This window comes from Canis lupus, chromosome 13 (assembly GCF_048164855.1).
Source record: "Canis lupus baileyi chromosome 13, mCanLup2.hap1, whole genome shotgun sequence".
NCBI lineage: Eukaryota > Metazoa > Chordata > Mammalia > Carnivora > Canidae > Canis > Canis lupus.
This window is the reverse complement of record NC_132850.1, coordinates 24,907,218-24,925,279: the sequence shown is the minus strand read 5'-3', so window position 1 is coordinate 24,925,279 and position 18,062 is coordinate 24,907,218. Positions and strand designations below refer to the sequence as shown.

At 34.2% G+C, this 18,062-nt stretch overlaps 1 protein-coding gene across 19 annotated transcripts in view; it reads left to right on the top strand.

Annotated features, from left to right (window-relative positions):
• PPFIA2 (PTPRF interacting protein alpha 2) overlaps positions 1-18,062 on the top strand; it is a 468,314-nt gene that overhangs the window by 275,010 nt on the left and 175,242 nt on the right. For all 19 annotated transcript variants that reach the window (XM_072772907.1, XM_072772923.1, XM_072772912.1 and 16 more), the window contains 2 exons: positions 2,142-2,243; positions 13,062-13,226. In XM_072772907.1, the coding sequence (XP_072629008.1) occupies positions 2,142-2,243; positions 13,062-13,226 (267 nt within the window). The remainder of the gene's footprint in view (positions 1-2,141; positions 2,244-13,061; positions 13,227-18,062) is intronic.

The window sequence follows — 18,062 nt, the reverse complement described above, 5'->3', positions numbered from 1 at the left end:
TGATTATTTCAGTGTGCTTATATTCTCTGTGTTCTAAGCATTAAAGAATATTTCTTGATTGTAGAGAGTTTTGATGATAAAAATACATAGGAGGAAGAAAAAAAAAGCACCAAAGCTCACCTATTATTTTAATACCTGGAAATACCTCATGTTATAATTCTGAAATATTTCCTCTGATATTTTATCTGAAATATTTCCTTTGGATATTTTATCTTTCTGTAGATAGTAAGCTAAATCTCTAGAAAGATAGGCCTAAATATAAGTTTTTAAAAACTGTTCTGATGTCAAATATAGATTTGATTTGATTTTGTCTATAATATTCATAAGTATAGGATTACTTTTAAATGCTTATATGTTAACAATATATAATACAGCATCATCATTTTCTTCCTTTCTCCAGCAAAATTCTGCTGTTTTTATAAAGTTTTGCTTTTTATGAAAATGTTTATTGTTTTCTACTTGTTGCTTATTTCCATTCTCCGCTAAGTAATATGCTCAGAGACTATCAACAACATTTAAGCAGGCAGCAATCAGGAGAGAAAACATTTTTCTGTATAATGCCAGCCTAAATGTAACAATGAACTCTTTCATCTTCATTCTAAGCACTAAGTCTACTCTGAGGTCTTTGAAGTACCCATTTGGGCTAAAGCCACTGAGAAAGAAACTCAGCAAAATAAGTGGTTTGAAGCAAACAAAAATATAAACCCTAAACCTTTCCCAGCTTTGCATAATCATCATATTGATTTACTTTTGACTATATTTGCCTTTATAGAGGTTAGGTTAACCAAAACTGTCTCACTGATTTTCATTTTTATTTTTGATCTTCTGACAGTACTTTCTCAGCATGGAGCTGTTTTCCCAAATATTTAAATATTTGACAAGCATCAGTTTTACTACTGAAAATCACTTAAATGATTTAAAGATAATCATAATGATAACAAAGACCTCTTTACTACTTTTCAAAATCATTTTAAAATGGTATTTTCTTATAAATTGGAGTAGCCAAATAATTAAGTGAGTTTCTTGATTTTCTTTTATGTAATCTTTACTGTGTCTAAACTCTGCTTCATGGTAAAAATACCGAGATCACACAATTTCTGATCCTATTTTGAGGAAGCTATTGAAGAGTCCTCCAAATTGTCATTTGTCACACAGAGAGAAGATTACTCCAGAACCATCAATATTTTTTATAGCACCATGATCCATTTTCATTTACTGAAAATAAATACTATGGATGTCTTAGACATTGAGATTGTAGCAGTGAAGTCAAATAAAGTCCTAGTTCACATGGAACTTATGTTTCAGAGGGAAAGGCTGAGCAAGGCATAAATTTGCTGGATGATGTTATTAACTCTTAGATATTTATTATTTAGTAATAAATAATAAATGTAAGAGGAAGATTCTCTTCTCTCATCTTGTTAACATATAAATGAACTTCTTAATCTCTAAATAGCACATTTAGTAGGATTTTTTTGTGGTTGTTGTTAGTAGTGGTTTGGTTTGGTTTTGAGCGTTTTTTTTTTTTTTTTTTTTTGATGATTTAGTATGCTCAGTCTGAACATTGTTGAATAGGAATGAAAGTATAAGATTTTTGTTGTTCACAAAATTAGCCACATTTCAATAATTCTGTATTATTAGTATATTGTCAATCTTAATTTCAATGTGATGTATCTGATACATTTTGAAACATATTATATTCACTTACCTAAATAACATATTATAATAAAATGTGAATGTTGAACATCATGGTTTAGTATTTTCTGACTATTGGAATCAAATTGATTTAATAACAGAAATATATATGTAAGCCAGTCATTGAAGTTATTATTCCCATTTTTTTTACATTCAAGTTTATATTTTTACTTTTTTTTATTCCTGTGGAAAACATTTTATTTTAAATATCTGAAATAGGTATCCCTGGGTGGTGCAGCGGTTTGGCGCCTGCCTTTGGCCCAGGGCGCGATCCTGGAGACCCGGGATCGAGTCCCACCTCAGGCTCCTGGTGCATGGAGCCTGCTTCTCCCTCTGCCTGTGTCTCTGCACCTCTCTCTCTCTCTGTGACTATCATAAAATAAATAAATAAATAAATAAATAAATAAATAACTGAAATATATCTTAAAATATATTTATTCCTTTTTCAGGAATTTGCTGCACTGACAAAAGAATTAAACGCCTGTAGGGAGCAACTTCTAGAAAAGGAAGAAGAAATTTCTGAACTTAAAGCTGAAAGAAACAACACTAGAGTGAGTATAAAAGTGCCTCTGCTTGGAATCGATTCCATATACAGTTCAATGCCTTATCTCTTGTACACTTATAAAAACACAAACATTTAAAAACTTGAGGAAGACCTCAGGCGTACACCAACTCATGGTCTGTTACTTAAAGTCATGGAGAATATTCTATAAAACTCAAAACAGGAAGTCCAGAGACCTAAATTACAGTCTCAGCTTCTAAATCATTATGTTGCCTTAGAAAATGTTTTTATTCCTTCTGGCCTTTGCTTCCCTTGACTTGGAAAGAAGGACTGGATCTCAATTGTTAGTTTCAAACTCTCAAAATGTTGTATTGGAATAGAATGCCCATATTTCAGAGGCTGGATGTGGGCAGAGGAGGAGAGGCTCGAGAGGGTATGAGTTTCTGTGATGGGGTGATATGAGGGTTTGGCACTGGTTCTCACCTATTTCAAACGTATAAAACCACTGAAGCAGAACTCTCCTAATTAAACAAGGCCAGCTTTTTTATTTCAGAAGATTGAGGAGATTTCTATTTCTGATGTTCTGATTTCATGATTTTGATGGTTTACTATCTTCTGCTCTTGGAAAACCCCTATATTCTTTCAGTCTCATGCCCTGTGATATTCAAGTCCAGAATTTGATCAAAGATCCTGTATTTTCTCATTCAGAAGAAAAAGTCCCTAAATTTCATAAAATGTATAAATCACCAGATCACCTATAACTGAGAATAGTTTCTCTCCTAAAAGAATGTGGAGGAGAAAACTATATATCCACTCTCACGTGGAAATATATTTCCATTTCAACATGAAGTGGATGAAAAGTAATTTCAGTGTATTGTGCAGATTAATGCTAAAAAGTGAGAAAGTGAGGTATAATTAATAGTGTATTCATTTTATGCTTGATCTTGTAGAGTAATAAAAAAACAATAGCTCCAAAAACAATGAGCTTATGCCTTTAAGGAAAAGTACCATTGTATGCATAATGGTTTTATGATTGAAATCAATTTATCTCTTTATTCATCAGTCTTATTTTATGGTAAAGAGAATTCACACAGGGCAGCCGGGTAGCTCAGCAGTTTAGTGCCTGCCTTCAGCCCAGGGGGTGATCCTGGAGATCCAGGATCGAGTCCCATGTCAGACTCCCTGCATGGAGCCTGCTTCTCCCTCTGCCTGTGTCTCTGCCTCTCTCTCTCTCTCTCTCTCTCTCTGTCTCTCATGAATAAATAAATAAAACCTTAAAAAAAGAGAGAGAGAGAGAATTCACACAGTATACACACAAGGAATTGGTTTTCATTGAGACTTTGATGAGCCAGTCATATGGACTGCCTCAAATAGAACATAACAAGGACAGTTTAGATCATGTTATCAGGTGTCAGATGAATTTTTTTTTCTATTTCTTTCTCACTTTGATATTTTCCCACCCTTGAGTTTTTAACTTACACATTTTTCATGCAAATTTAAAGTTTATTTCTGCCATGAGATTTATTCTGCTCCATTTCACTATATTTTCCATTTTAATGCTTTAGGCTACATTCCCTGATGTAGCACAGTACAGCCAAATGTAAAAGTAGGATCAGGAAGCTGAACATGGAAGGAAATGTAAACTTCTTGGTAGACTTTCAACTAATTCTCATATTTAAAATGCAGCAGAAACTCTAACCGTGTATTTCTCTTTTATACAACTTTTTAAAATTTTTTTATAGCCCTTTACTCCTTTCTAATGCCCTATGAGGAACATGTTATAATTATTCCCATTTTACAGATGAGGTAACTGCTCAGAAAAAGGAAGATAACTTGCTTGAAGTTACATAGTAAATAATTAGAAGAGAAAAGGGATTTGAAAGCTAAGGCAGTCTAAGTCCAGAGCTTGTGTGTGCTCTTAGTCATGAGGCCATTAGCACAATTACTCAAATTAGATCCATGGAGGGGTACCCGGGTAGCCCAATCACTTAAGTGTCCAACTCTTGATTTTGGCTGAGCTCATGATCTCAGGGTCATGGGATTGAGCCCCACATCAGGGTCCCCACTCAGTGTCTGCTTGAGGTTCTCTCTCTCCCTCTGGCCCCCCACCTCATTTGTATGTGTTCTCTCTCAAATAAATAAATAAATCTTAAAAAAAAAAAGTTAGATCCATGGAAAACTCCAAGATTTACAACAGTTCAGGGAAGACTTTACCCTAAAAGTAAACCATTGCAGTATGGAGTGCATCATTCCTTCCTGACCATGACTAATTTCAGAGAACTAGGAGATTTGGCAGCAGCATCCAACAATCTTCATCATATTACACTCCATAGGGCCCAGAAGTACCTGTGGCTGTTGCACCTGCAGACAATCCTTGGGGGGTTAGAAGCAGTGAGGCAAGCTGTACTTGCAATACCTCTTCAGGGTCAAAGTGAGAAAGATACAGATATTAAGTTCCATTAGGGTAATGGAAAGTGAAGCCATTGATTTTAAACATGACTTTAAACATGAATAATAGGGCAGCCCAAGTGGCTCAGCAGTTTGGCGCCACCTTTGGTCCAGGGTGTGGTCCTGGAGACCCAGGATCGAGTCCCGTGTCGGGTTCCCTGCCTGGAATGGAGCCTGCTTCTCCCTCTGCCTTTGTCTGTGCCTCTCTCTCTCTCTCTCTTTCTCTGTGTGTGTGTGTCTCTCATGAATAAATAAATAAAATTTTAAAAAATAATAATAAAAAACATGAATAATAGGTACTTTGAAAACATGAATAAGAGCGGAAAACATTTTTCCACCCTTCTTAAAGTAGTTCTGTGGAGGATTTTTGTTGTTGATTAGGGAAAAATAGGGAAATAGATTTATGAAAACGTCTTTGTACAAATTTTCAATTATACAATAAATTCCTAAATTTCATAACCACCTGTCACCCTCTCCATCACACAAAAAAAATATCTAGGGCTAAAAATCAGACATACGTTCTCTCCTATCCCATAGTGCCCTCTTAACTTTGCTAAATATAATACTTTTTATAGATTTATATAATAGTTTCTCCTTCTCCATGTTCTGGGTTTTTTTCTTGCTATAAACACCTACTTATTAGCCATAGAGAAAGAGCAACAAGGTAGTATTTCCTTCTCACACCTAAAGAAAATTTGATTGGTGTTATATTGTGAGGAAGTTTAAAGTAGAAGTGAGTGTCTTAATTTCCAGGTTTCTTATACCTGTGACTTTCCATGTTGACGAGTTAACATATGCTCATGAGTTGAGATAAATACAAGACAGTCCACAAAGAGAACATAAGAGATTAAAGTATTTGTGATAATTTTGAGCATCATCAAAAACAATAGATGAGACAGGACTCTACTGAATAATATTTGAATGAATTATATCTTCTCCAAATAAAAAATAGAAGTTTCAGAGAGAGTTCAATGAATGCAGTTTATCTATAAGTTAATAATGATAAAACGATAATAGCTAACATTAATTTACATGTGAAATGTTTCTCTTAATGTTTTGTATGTTTAACCCACTTTATCCTTACAGCAATCACATTATCCCCATTTAACTGATGGGAAAACTAGCATATAAATAGTTTGTCTCAGGCCATGCAGCTTATAAGTAACATTCCTAGGGAATCTACTCCTCAGCCTAACCACAGGCCATGTATTTAAGAGATCATATGCTTAAAGTCACTTGCAAACTGTAAGTGATACAAAGGATTGTGTATAGGGAAGAGCAGAGTTTCTTTATTATTTTGTAGTTCAATTCTAATGTTCAGTAATTGATTTTATATCATTGTGTGCAAAGTATTTTGAGGTATTTATTCTGATGTCAGAGCTGAAAGTTGTGGTCATTTATCATTTTGCCACTATAGTGTTACTATAGTAACACGGGATCCCCAGCTCAAAAATATGAATGAATGAGAGAAATGAAAGTATCACTAAATTCAGCTGCCTCAAATAATTAAATCGAGGACATCTAAATAAAATCATAATAAAATAATAATGATATTATTAATGATTTTTAAAAGATTTTATTTATTCATGAGAGACACAAAGAGAGAGGCAGAGACACAGGCAGAGGGAGAAACAGGCTCCATGCAGGGAGCCCGATGCAGGACTCAATCCTGGATCTTCAGGATCAGGCCTTGGGCTGAAGGTGGCGCTAAACCCCTGAGCTACCCAGGCTGCCCTATTATTAATGATTGTACAAAAATAGAAATTTCAAAAATATTCAAAAAGCTTTATTGTTTAATATTTTCACACTGATAAAAGTGTAGACAAAAATGATTAAACAAAATTTGTTATTTCTAAAACTTCTCTCACAATACTTAGGCAAATTTGTGTATAGAAAATAATTTATTCCTTCCATTTTTTTCAGCATACTCAAATCATCTGCTAAACCTTACCATGTTTTGGCCAGATTAATTAATGAAGAGGAGAAAGGAAACCAGAATATTAAACTAGTTCTTGTTTCTTAATATAAGAGTGGAGAATTTTTATTGTTTTGGAACTGTTTTAACTATTTTTGTGGCTATAGATCTCAAAGAATGCTTTATATTATTGGTTGTATTTTAGAAAGTAGCTATTGTGTGACTTTGAAGAAGTTATAAGGCGCCCCTGGGTGGCTTAGTTGGTTAAGCATCCGACCTTTGATTCTGGCTCAGGTCATGATCTCAGAGTCATGATATCTACGAAGAGCCCTGCAGTGAGCCCGGCATCAGGCTCTGCAGTCAGTGTGGAGTCTGCTTGAGACTCTCTGTCACTCTCTCTCTCTCTACACATTCCCCCTGCTCACACTGTGTCCCTCTCTAAATATATAAATAAAATCTTTAAAGGAAAGAAAAAAAAGTTAGACTTCAAGAGCCAGTCTTAATATCTATTTTAAATAATAAAGCTATAATTTCCCCTTAGAGGTCATCAACTAAAAGACTTAATGGTCCTTAATTTAAGCTAAAGATTTAATTTGAAGCATTCTTTATCATGCCTTTACTTATGTTTTCAGCCAAGAAATTATATGGACTTTTAAATACAATCAAACACTTGTCATTACTAAAGGGAAGTTTCCCATTCTTGACAAACCTCTGTCTACACTAGTTAATAAAATCCCTCCAAACATATTTTCTCAGTGAGTGGAAAGCACAGTTCAACTGAGAAAGAAAGACCCTTGCAGCTGAAGGCAGGTGAAGATAAATGTGCACGTATGTTTAGATGCAAGTGTACGTGTATCTGAAAGTGCTCTGAGAGGGTATGATAAAGAGAAGGGGGCCTAAGGACACATGCCCTCCCAACAGTTATTGCATCCTGGGATTCAAACATTTACATAGGACCATAGGGGATTGTAAACAGCATTTGAGAGTATGGCTGTGTTGTGTGGCCATATTACAGCAGCCGAATTCGTGTACAGACCAGAATATGTGTCTGCTTGAATGCCATTTGTGGTTGAAAATAATTGCACACGGGTTATGTTGAATTCAAATTTAAATAGAAGTTGTATAATTTTCAAAATTTAGTTCAAAAATTTCTAATGATGCAATATGTACATATGCATATATGATACATTTATATATATATGTGAATATATATGTACACATACATATATATAGGCTGTGGTCACTTAAAATGAATTCTAACATAGGATTATTAGTGGCCATTTATGTAGTCCCTGCAATCCTTTGAAAACACCAAAGAGAGTGCCTTCTGCAAGACTTAGTAAATATTAGACAAAAGTGCAGCTCCTGGCAAAGGTGTAAAATTAGTAGATTGTCAGTGTTATCTTCGTGAGTTCCTCTTTATTCTTCATTTATTTTAATTTATAAGCTTAGAAGCCAGAGATAGATGCTAGATCTGAGTAATTTGGCCACATTCTCTAGGTTAGATAACTTACATTTATCTTACTTCGATTTGACAAGTGAGTATTAAGCATATATTCTATTGAATATTTTCCTAAGTACTGAGGCGTATTCAGGATAAGTTAAATTGTTGAGCCCTTAAGAAGTCGGCGTTATATTATTATAAGAACACGTTATTTGGTTGTTATTTTACATATATGTTTTATATTATATACATATTTAATATATACTATCCTAATTGCATAAAACAGGACAGCTTAACTGTTTTAATCAAGAAGTCATTAATTAAGGAATAGAAGAAATCTCCAAACCTAGCTTCCAGTCACAATGGATAGGACCATATTTCTTAGCCTTGTGAGTTTTCCTTACATTCACAGTTCCAGAAATGTGCAGTCTCTGCTACTACCTGTGACAAGGAAATGGATCCCATGTCTTGCACGTTTCCTCACTTGGCTCCCTTTACAGTCTGTCTAGTGTGAGTGGCTCTGGTTGGCTGACTCTTAAGTCACATGTCTGCCACCTAGTGGTTAACCATACCAGAGAAATTTTGTTTGTTTGTTTCCAATATCGAGAAGATGACATTCAGTATGCAGCTTGGAGCTGGAGCCCGAGCTACAAAGATGGAGCATATGTTCAAAAGATTTTGGATAACCACAAATACCAAGTCTCCACTGCAACCTAAATTTTATTATACTCTTTTCTTTAAAAAAAAGATTTTATTTATTTATTTATTTATTTATTTATTTATTTATTTAGGAGAGAGAGAGCACAAGTAAGGTGAGGGGCTGAGGGAGAGGCTGACTCTCCACTGAGCAGGGAGCCCGATATGGGCCTCAATCCCCAGACTCCAGGGTCATGACCTGAGCTGAAGGCAGACACTTAACCAACTGAGCCACCCAGGCAACCCTATACACTCTTTTCATATTAAAATTCTAAACAGCAGCAATACTAACATGTATCTACCCAACAATACAACTATACTTCTTACACAAAAACAAAATCACCTTTTCTCAAAAAAGAAGGTGAATGTATCCAGTTACATGACCAGGGTTCTTCCATATGTATATTCTTACTCTTATTAAATCTCAATCATCTCTTAGTATTCTGTAAGCCATGGACTACTTTAAATGTTGATTAGAATCAAACTCCCAATATAAAATATAGTAAAGGGGGGGAATAATTGAATATACATTATGTATATAACAAAAAATAAAGATCCTCTCTTCTCCAAGTGGTCAAAAAGTCTGACTGGCGATTATAAATTCCAATTCTGACCCTTGATTCCTGGACTTTTGTATCTGGACCAATATGTGTTCATTCATCACTAACTCTAAGTGTATGCTAACTTCAGGAGGATAACATTTCAACCTAGCAATGTGTTATCTCCAAGCAAGAATTAAGATAGACTCTTCCGTGGATCACTTAACCATTCCATAGGCTCACCTGCTTCTGACTGATGTGATAGCATGGTGAAAGCAGGGCTGGGAACATCCATGAATTGCATTACTCTTTTCACTGTAAAATGTGTTTTTTGTTTTTTGGGTGGGTTTTTTTGTTTTTGTTTTGTTTTGTTTGGGTTTATTTATTTATTTACTTGGTCAGGAGTAGTGTTATACATGATAATAAGACTATAAGCAAAAATCTGATAAGATGGTATTGTTAGTAGAAGCAGAGCCATTAGAGAAGACAAATCATATCCATAAAAAAAGCATTTACTACATTAAGAAACGACAGCACCCCCCCCCCCTTGATGGAAGGGATTTGATATAATCTACTCGCCTCACAGTGACTGACTGGTCTTTAGGTATAGTGTATCATGAAAGAAGTTCAAGTTTGATGACTGCAGCTAGTTGCTTGGCCATTCATCAGCCTTAATGGCGAGAAGCCCATTTTGCGAGATCAATAAATAACTTCCATCCCTGAAGCCCTGGTCACTTTTTTGTGCCCATTGAACAAATATTGTGGGGGCCAGAGAAAAAAAGGTTGATATCAAAAAGGTGAATCATTTTTGTCTGTGAGATTATCAAAAAACCTCTGCAACAGTGGGTCCCAAAGAGTTAGTCCCACTTCAGAGGCAGCATCCAAGAAAATTCGGTATTCTCTTTCCCTCAGTACGTTGACAGGCTAAATGGTTGCAGATGCTTTTTAAAAAGGTCTTCTGATTACCTACTGCTTCCTAGCAAACCACCCCCGAATTTAATGTCACAAATGACATTTTGCTGTACTCACAGATTCTGTGGGTCAGAGATTCAAAAAGGGCATAACATTTGGGCTCCCAGCTCTGACGACTTGATGGCTAGTGACACTGATGTGCTGGTCAGTGATTTTTTTTTTTTTTACCAAAAAAAAATTTTTCAAAAGTAGTAATCTATCTAGTGTTTGGAATTTCTATGGTGTAAATACTCCCATTGTAGCTGATTTCAAGCTCCCATCATGATGTCACTAAATGCAGAGCTGGGAAACGACGCACGGTTGGGAAGCAGTTTATATTACTTCTACCATTCAAATACAATAGAAGTAAACAGCCCAAGGAACATAGGATATTTAGGAATTTTATTATAAACTTGGAATTTAGTAAAAATAATTAGGAAGCAGTACATTTTAAGTATTATCTTTTTAAAATATTTTTATATAACTTCAGCTTTAAAGAAAACTGTTTTAGTCCGTGACTCACAAAAATCCTGAACATGAACCATCCACTCTTAACAAGTTTGTATGAGCCAGCTTTAGCATACCATTCGCAGGGATAACTCGAATATCTGGACTCCGAAAGGTCTACATGGGAGCAGTCTGTTTCACATAAATTATAAGGCTTTGTATGAACTTAACCCTGTTTGTCTGATGTTGGTCTTTCTTTGACAAACTTTGCTCTAAGCATATGACTCTGCTTCTGGTTCCTCAATATGCCAACCCTTTGCCTTTGCTGTACCCTCTGCCCAGAGTCCTTCATCTGGCTCCTCATTTGGCCAGCTTTTTCTCATTCTTTAAGTTTCATTTTAATTATCACGCTCTCAATGAAACATGTGCTTACTGGCTCTGTGCAGAGTAGGTCTCTCCTCTTTTCACCTCCCGTAACTCTTTATTTCAGGGTTAAGTTCACACAGAATCCCATTACCTATGTACCTATCTGAAACAGCTTGAATTTAACTAATGCATGTGTGTATCTGTAGAATTCAAGACAGTAGAACACCAGGAATATAATCAGAAATTGATAAGAGGAAGGTTCTCTGAAAATACTGCGTCATCTTCATACTGAAGAACTATTAGTATCGTTTTCACCCTTAAATATGATCCCTACCTACTGATCTATATACATGTAGGATTTCAGATATTTGTGTCCTTTTGTGCCAACGCATGGCAGTTTTCTAATACTTTGAACCGTAATTGGTGATGGTGAATAGAGAGAGATTAATTTATTAAGGGCTAAGAAAGGTGATACTAATATGTAACACTGAATCTTTTATTTATTCATTTGAGAGAGAGAGAGAGAGAGAGAGAGAGAGAGAGAGAGAGAGAAGCACACACGCAAGGGCAGGGGCAGAGGGAGAGGGAAAAACAGACTCCCCACTGAGCAGGGAGCCCACCAGGGGACTGAGATCTTGACCTGACCTGAAGGCAGATGCTTAACGGACTATAAGCCACCCAGGCGCCCCTGTGACACTGATTCTAACAATGACATTGTGAAAACCAAAAATGTTCACTGTTTTGGAAATGTAAGCTTTAGGAAAAATGCTGCAATTTTTTTTTCTTCTTTCCATCTCAGTACCTTATATCTGCTTTTTTCTTTTTTGTTTGAGTAACTTCTGCTTTATTTTATATAGACACCATTTGTAAGCCTATGTTTTTCACTATCCTTTTGAAAATCTCTCCTACAAAACTTCCTGGTCATGTATTGTTGTTTACTGGCAAAATTTCAATAACGGAGACATTAAACCAGCAGGGGTTTTTTTTCATATATCTTTGTTTTTAGCAGCAAAACTCTCTTATTAAACAAAACAAATGTGAAGCCTCAATTCGTAAAACATTTAAAAGTAAAATTTCCTTAGGAAATGTTGGAACAGACTGAAAAACTGTTCATTGGACTTTGCCCTGATCTCTGTTATGGCTTCAGAGGCTACTCTGGGTGAATGTAGGTTCAAGAGTAGATAGTTTAAAAAGCATGCCCTTTGACCTCTTCCCCAAATGATTATTGCAAATCTCAGTTGCTGCATTCCAGTTGGCTGCATATATTTTTCTATTATGTAACCTAAGAATTAATTGTGAATAAAATCATTAGTGATTTTCACTATAATCGTTAGAGCATGTGATTACAACTATCACTATAATCACTACACAAATGTGATTATCACTATAATCGCATTCAAAGCCACATGATAATGACACTCATTTCCTTTAATGTAACAGGTTTTTAAAAAGACTTTATTTATTTATTTATGAGAGACACAGAGACCAAGGCAGAGATATATCTATCTCCCTCCTGCAGAGGGAGAAGCAGGCTCCTGGAGGGGAGGCTGATGTGGGACTCGATCCCGGGACTCTGGAACCACACCCTGAGCCAAAGGCAGATGCTCAACCGCTGAGCCACCCAGACATCCCTAATGCAACAATTATAAATGACCAAATGTAAATTAAAATGGTTTTGACTTTTAATACCTTTTTCTTAACAAAATCATCATGCATTGTGCAATGTTCTTTAATAATTATTCTATTTGTGCCTATTTTGTGTTCTATTTTACTGAATTCATGCTGAAATTATTAAATTTTCTAAAAGAATGAATAATTTACATTGCTTAAATGAGTAATTTGTTATATGATAGAAATGTGACTTACTTTAATGTAATTTATGAACCCTGATTTAGAATCAGATCTGTGCTTCTTTGCTGCTACCTGTGATAAAAATCTGAGGTTATCATTAGCTACTTTGCAATTCTGCAATCTTTTAAGGTAGAAGTCATGAGTATTAGTAACTTGTATTCATAAGGTAATTACATTTGGTATAATTACATTTTCTCTTAAACCCAATAGCTGTTACTGGAGCACTTGGAATGCCTCGTGTCACGACATGAAAGGTCACTCAGAATGACAGTGGTAAAACGGCAAGCCCAGTCCCCCTCAGGGGTATCCAGTGAAGTTGAGGTTCTCAAGGCACTGAAATCTTTGTTTGAACACCACAAGGCCTTGGATGAAAAGGTATAGTATTGATAAAGGATTTTCCAATCTTATGTGTCAATTATACCTCAGTCAAGCTGAAACGTAAAAATAAAATAAAATAAAATAAACTTTATCTACTGATTTAAAAAAGTTCTAGTATTGACAAAGGGTTTCAGACTTCACTGTGCTTTTGTCATCAGCATCAAGCTCCTTGTCTTCATCCAATGACTCAGCTGATTCCTGACGTAAATCAGTACAGAGAAACACATTCGAATTCTAAGAATATCATTTTTTAAATGCAACTGGATTATTGTGTGTATGTTGGTAATAGTCATAACCATGTTTTTTTATTGCCACTGAATCTATGGCTTATCAAGTTATGCTTTTATTATGGTGCTTTATGGTCCCAGTCCAGATGGCCATTTGAAATTTAATGTTGTCATTCAGTCTCCTGCTCTCTTCCTCTCTCTTTCTGTACTCCCACCCCCTCTGTGAAATGCATGTCTAGGTGCCAACACAGGACCACTAACTGACAATTTAACGTATCTTAGGTATACATTGGATGTACTCTAACCTTTGGAGATTTATATTAGAAGCATACATTTTTTTTAGATCTCTAATATCTTAGCTGTGAATATACATTTTGAAGAGTCTCCACATAGAACAGCGTAAGGTATTAGTGGAAAACCTGCCGTAGGTCTTTTTAAAAGTAGCGGTAAGCTTCTCTTAGCTGTAACTCAAATAACTTCTACTGACATAAATAAGCCAATATGATGATAAATCCTCTCGAGATTAGTAAGGCTTATGACATGATTTTAATTTTGTGAAATGTTAAAGAATTAACTTTTAAAAATTAATAAAGCTTTAAGATTTTGTAGAGCGGGAATTGGGGCACTTTATTAGAAATACCTGACAAGTTCTGAGTATTAAACTCCAAATGAGGGCTTAGTACTCAGTTATATCTAGGTTTTGAGCATGCAGACACTTGCACTCTAGTTAATATTTATGTACATATATACTTTTATCATTGGTCTTTCAGATGTTCTTAAAGCAGGGGATTATGGGAAGTATGTGCAAAAGGATAACTATAATTCTATATTCCAGATTATTGAGTAGAAATTGTAGCTTATTTTTCCATTTTAGCTGGAAGAGGCAAGTAGTTTATGAATAATATTGAATAAAACAGAAATTGATATCATATAAAGATCCTTGATAAATATAACATCAAATCAATATATTTAACACTTAGCTTCATATTCCCTTTCTTATTACAAAAGTACATTGCTAAGAATTTGGAAGACTTTATATTTATGGAATATCTATTATCTGTAGAACAGTTATTTGGCCACACAAAAATAGATGATATTCTCCTTACAACCAAGGAGTTCAAAGTTAGTGCTAGAGATTCATATGTTAATAACAGGTAGTATTAAGAAACAATATGTACAATGCAATATGGAATAGCAGAAAAGGTTGTGACTAAGTCCGCTTGAGAGAGTGATGAAAAAATTCAAGAATGTCTTCACAGAGGGAATGACATTTGGTCTGAATATTAAAGAATGTGTAAGAGATTTTAAAGCATACTCGTAAAGATAACTCTGAGCACCAAGATCAATATGTAAAAGAGCATGGCTTTTCCAGAAAAAAGGTAATAGTTTTAAATGGCTTGAATGAAAATACTTGAGGATGTATGATTTTAGATTTCCCTATAAACATTCCCACATCACTTGAGTGATGCTTTTATGAAAGAATGGTTGTAAGTCAATAAACAACATTCAAGACAAATAACCTGATGAATGTGAGTACATTTAAGAAGAAAATAGTTGTTGTTTAACTGAGAATCTAGAAATAATTTACTGTAGACATTGAGTGAGTTTAGCATAACTAAATGAAGCATTTTACACTCTTGACTCTAGGGTATAATCGTATTTACTAGCTCACTAGAAGTGCCATGGACATTGGTGAGTTCAGGGCAACTGAACTGTTTATCAGCTAAGTAGTGCAGACAATCTAAAGAAAAAGTATTATGAGCTTGGATTCTGTAGTTGGACAGATATGGACAAGTGACTTAACTTCTCTATGCATCTGTTTCCTCTTCTTTTGAATGAATAGAGTAATAGTACATACCTCAGAGAATTGTCATGAGGATTAAGTGAAATCTGACATCAAAACTCCTAGCCAGTACTTAGCATATGTCAAGTGCTCATTAAATGTTAATGAATAGTACTATTAATGTGAGTAAATTTCAGCATTTGATAAAGCTTTCAAACTAAGGATAGTTATTGGAATCAGTTTTGATCCACATTTTTGTTTTAAATAACATTTTATTTAGTTAGTGAGGGATTAATCTGTGCCTTCATAGACAGTTTCCCTAAGAAGAGCTCACAGCCACTCAAGAGGATAGGGAAGGTGGGGTACAAATCACAACATTCGAATTTAACTACTATGGATATCATGTTATAATATATAGAGATGATTAGAATAAGATGCAATTAACCATGTCTTGAGGACAAGACACTACCAACTTTACCACAGAGGGTAAAGATACACATGAAGAAGTAATAAAGTGTAAAAAATTGAGCATAGATGTGGACAATCACAATGACTAGCAATCTTCATTATTAATGTCCTTATTCATATATCCACTGAAATGGAGGATCAAATTTCCACAATTAGCTAAGACCAACAGCAATTTTGATATCACTCTCCAATAGGTTTATCAATTTCATGGGCTGGAGGAAATGAGAGATATACATGTGTTTTGCAATCATTCAGATTTCATTGACTATTTTTTTTTCTTTAAAAGACATATGGATATGCCTGGGGAATATAAGCAAAAAAAAAAAAAAAAAGAAAGAAAGAAAACCGCCCAGTAAATATATATGCACTCCACATATATTATATATTTGTATGATTGGCTATCACACTGCCAAAACTGGATTTGAACTTCTGGTCTAAGGAGATTTCTTTACAATGTTTTCTATTATGGGAATGATCATTCCAAAATGAAACCACCTTACTTTTAATTTGGAATGTATGCTTCTTCCACCAGAGTTCCTCTTTATCCTGAGATGCATTTGTTATTTTTAGGGACTTATTTTGTTTTAAATCCTCAGGGATAAAATGTAAGTAGCCTTGGAACAGCTTTAGGGGAAAAGATTCTTGAATTATTTTGAAGAAATATACATTATGAAGAAAACTGATGTAACAGATGAAATTAGAAATAAAAAATTCCAGGTGTACATAAATATTTTGGAGCTTATACTATAGCTCTGTAAATAGCGATATATATTAACTTAAAGACTGCACAGACAATAGATTAATTGAACGTGGTTAAATAGTAAAAAAATCAGAAAAGGTAGAGAGCTAAAGCTATCAATTGTGTTCTTATATTTAGGAAAAAATTAAAATTATAATTTGTCATGGCATATCAATCATATCTAGATAGCTCCACAAGACCACTAAATAATAATTATTATTTATACTAATTAAAATTTATCCTCATATAAATAAAGCACTGGTATCATATGGTATTGATAATTACAGCACCAGTTTTTACATTTATAGTTAGTTCAAAATATATTCAGAAATTATTTTCTTGTAAAGACAGCTTTAGGTTCATCACTTTGTGGGTAATATAATCTCAGGCTGTAGATACCACTCTAAATTTATTGAAGAGTGATTCTATTTTCAAATTGCTTTATGAGCTTAATGATTTTTACTCATCGGAGGCTCAATATCATGAGAATAAAAATACTTAACTTGTGGTAAATAGGAACCAGTTTAGAACAATTTCTATGATTATCAGTATAGCAGAGTCAGAAAGATATTTTAACCTACAAATAGCCTGGTTTCAACCATTTTTTATATGATTTGAATGACTCTTTTAGAAACATTCCAATGTATCAGTATATCTTAAAATAGGACACCTTTACCTCTTCACAGCAACCTAAATGTGATCTGATCAATGTCGCATACGGTGAGATCGTTAAGTTAGAGTGGTTCATAGTGCTCTTTTCATCCACTAGGATTCTTAGACCTTTCTCACTCAAAACACCCATATTTTTTAGTTGGTATTTTAGGAAGTGGGCATAAAACTTTACAACATCCCTGTTAAATATCAAGCATATCTACTAAGATTTTTTATTGATACCTGCATTCCACATATCAGCAATCCTTATTTTCAGCCTTCAGGATATTTACTGCTTTTGCATCTATTCCAGCTGCTCCTAAAAAAGTATTCCCCAGGTCAAATCATCAAAGATTTCCTTTCAAGTAGCTCTTGTTCAGTTATTAATGAGCATTAGTTTCATGCATTTTAATGAACAATTATTTGTCTAACAGCACTGGTACCTGGCAGTCCATCTAGCATGCCTAAATATCAGAAAAGATCCTGTGTAATTATCTTTGATATCAAATATCAATTAATATGTTACTAATTTCCAGAGAATTTAGGCATAACTAAGTATAATTAATATTAAACTCCTCTTGGACAGTTATTCTTTCTTCTTCAAGATATATTTCAGCAATTAAGTACACCCAGCCACCTGAATATGTATCAGTTTTCATTGTACAGCAAAAGAATATGATTGAGATTTTTAATAAATTTTCTAATTAAATTCTAGATTAATATGATATTAATTTTTAATTAATTAATAATATATATTTTTGGCTTTATTGTCTGTTTACTAATTGGAAAATAATGTTATAATTCAACATTAAAATTGTTATGTAAGTTTTTTAAATACATTTTATATATTTAACTTATATTATTTAGTAATAATTAATTAAACTATATTACTTAACCTATATATTATATTTTCAGTTAAATCATATTTTTTAAAAGGAAACTGTGATTCATTAAACTATACTATC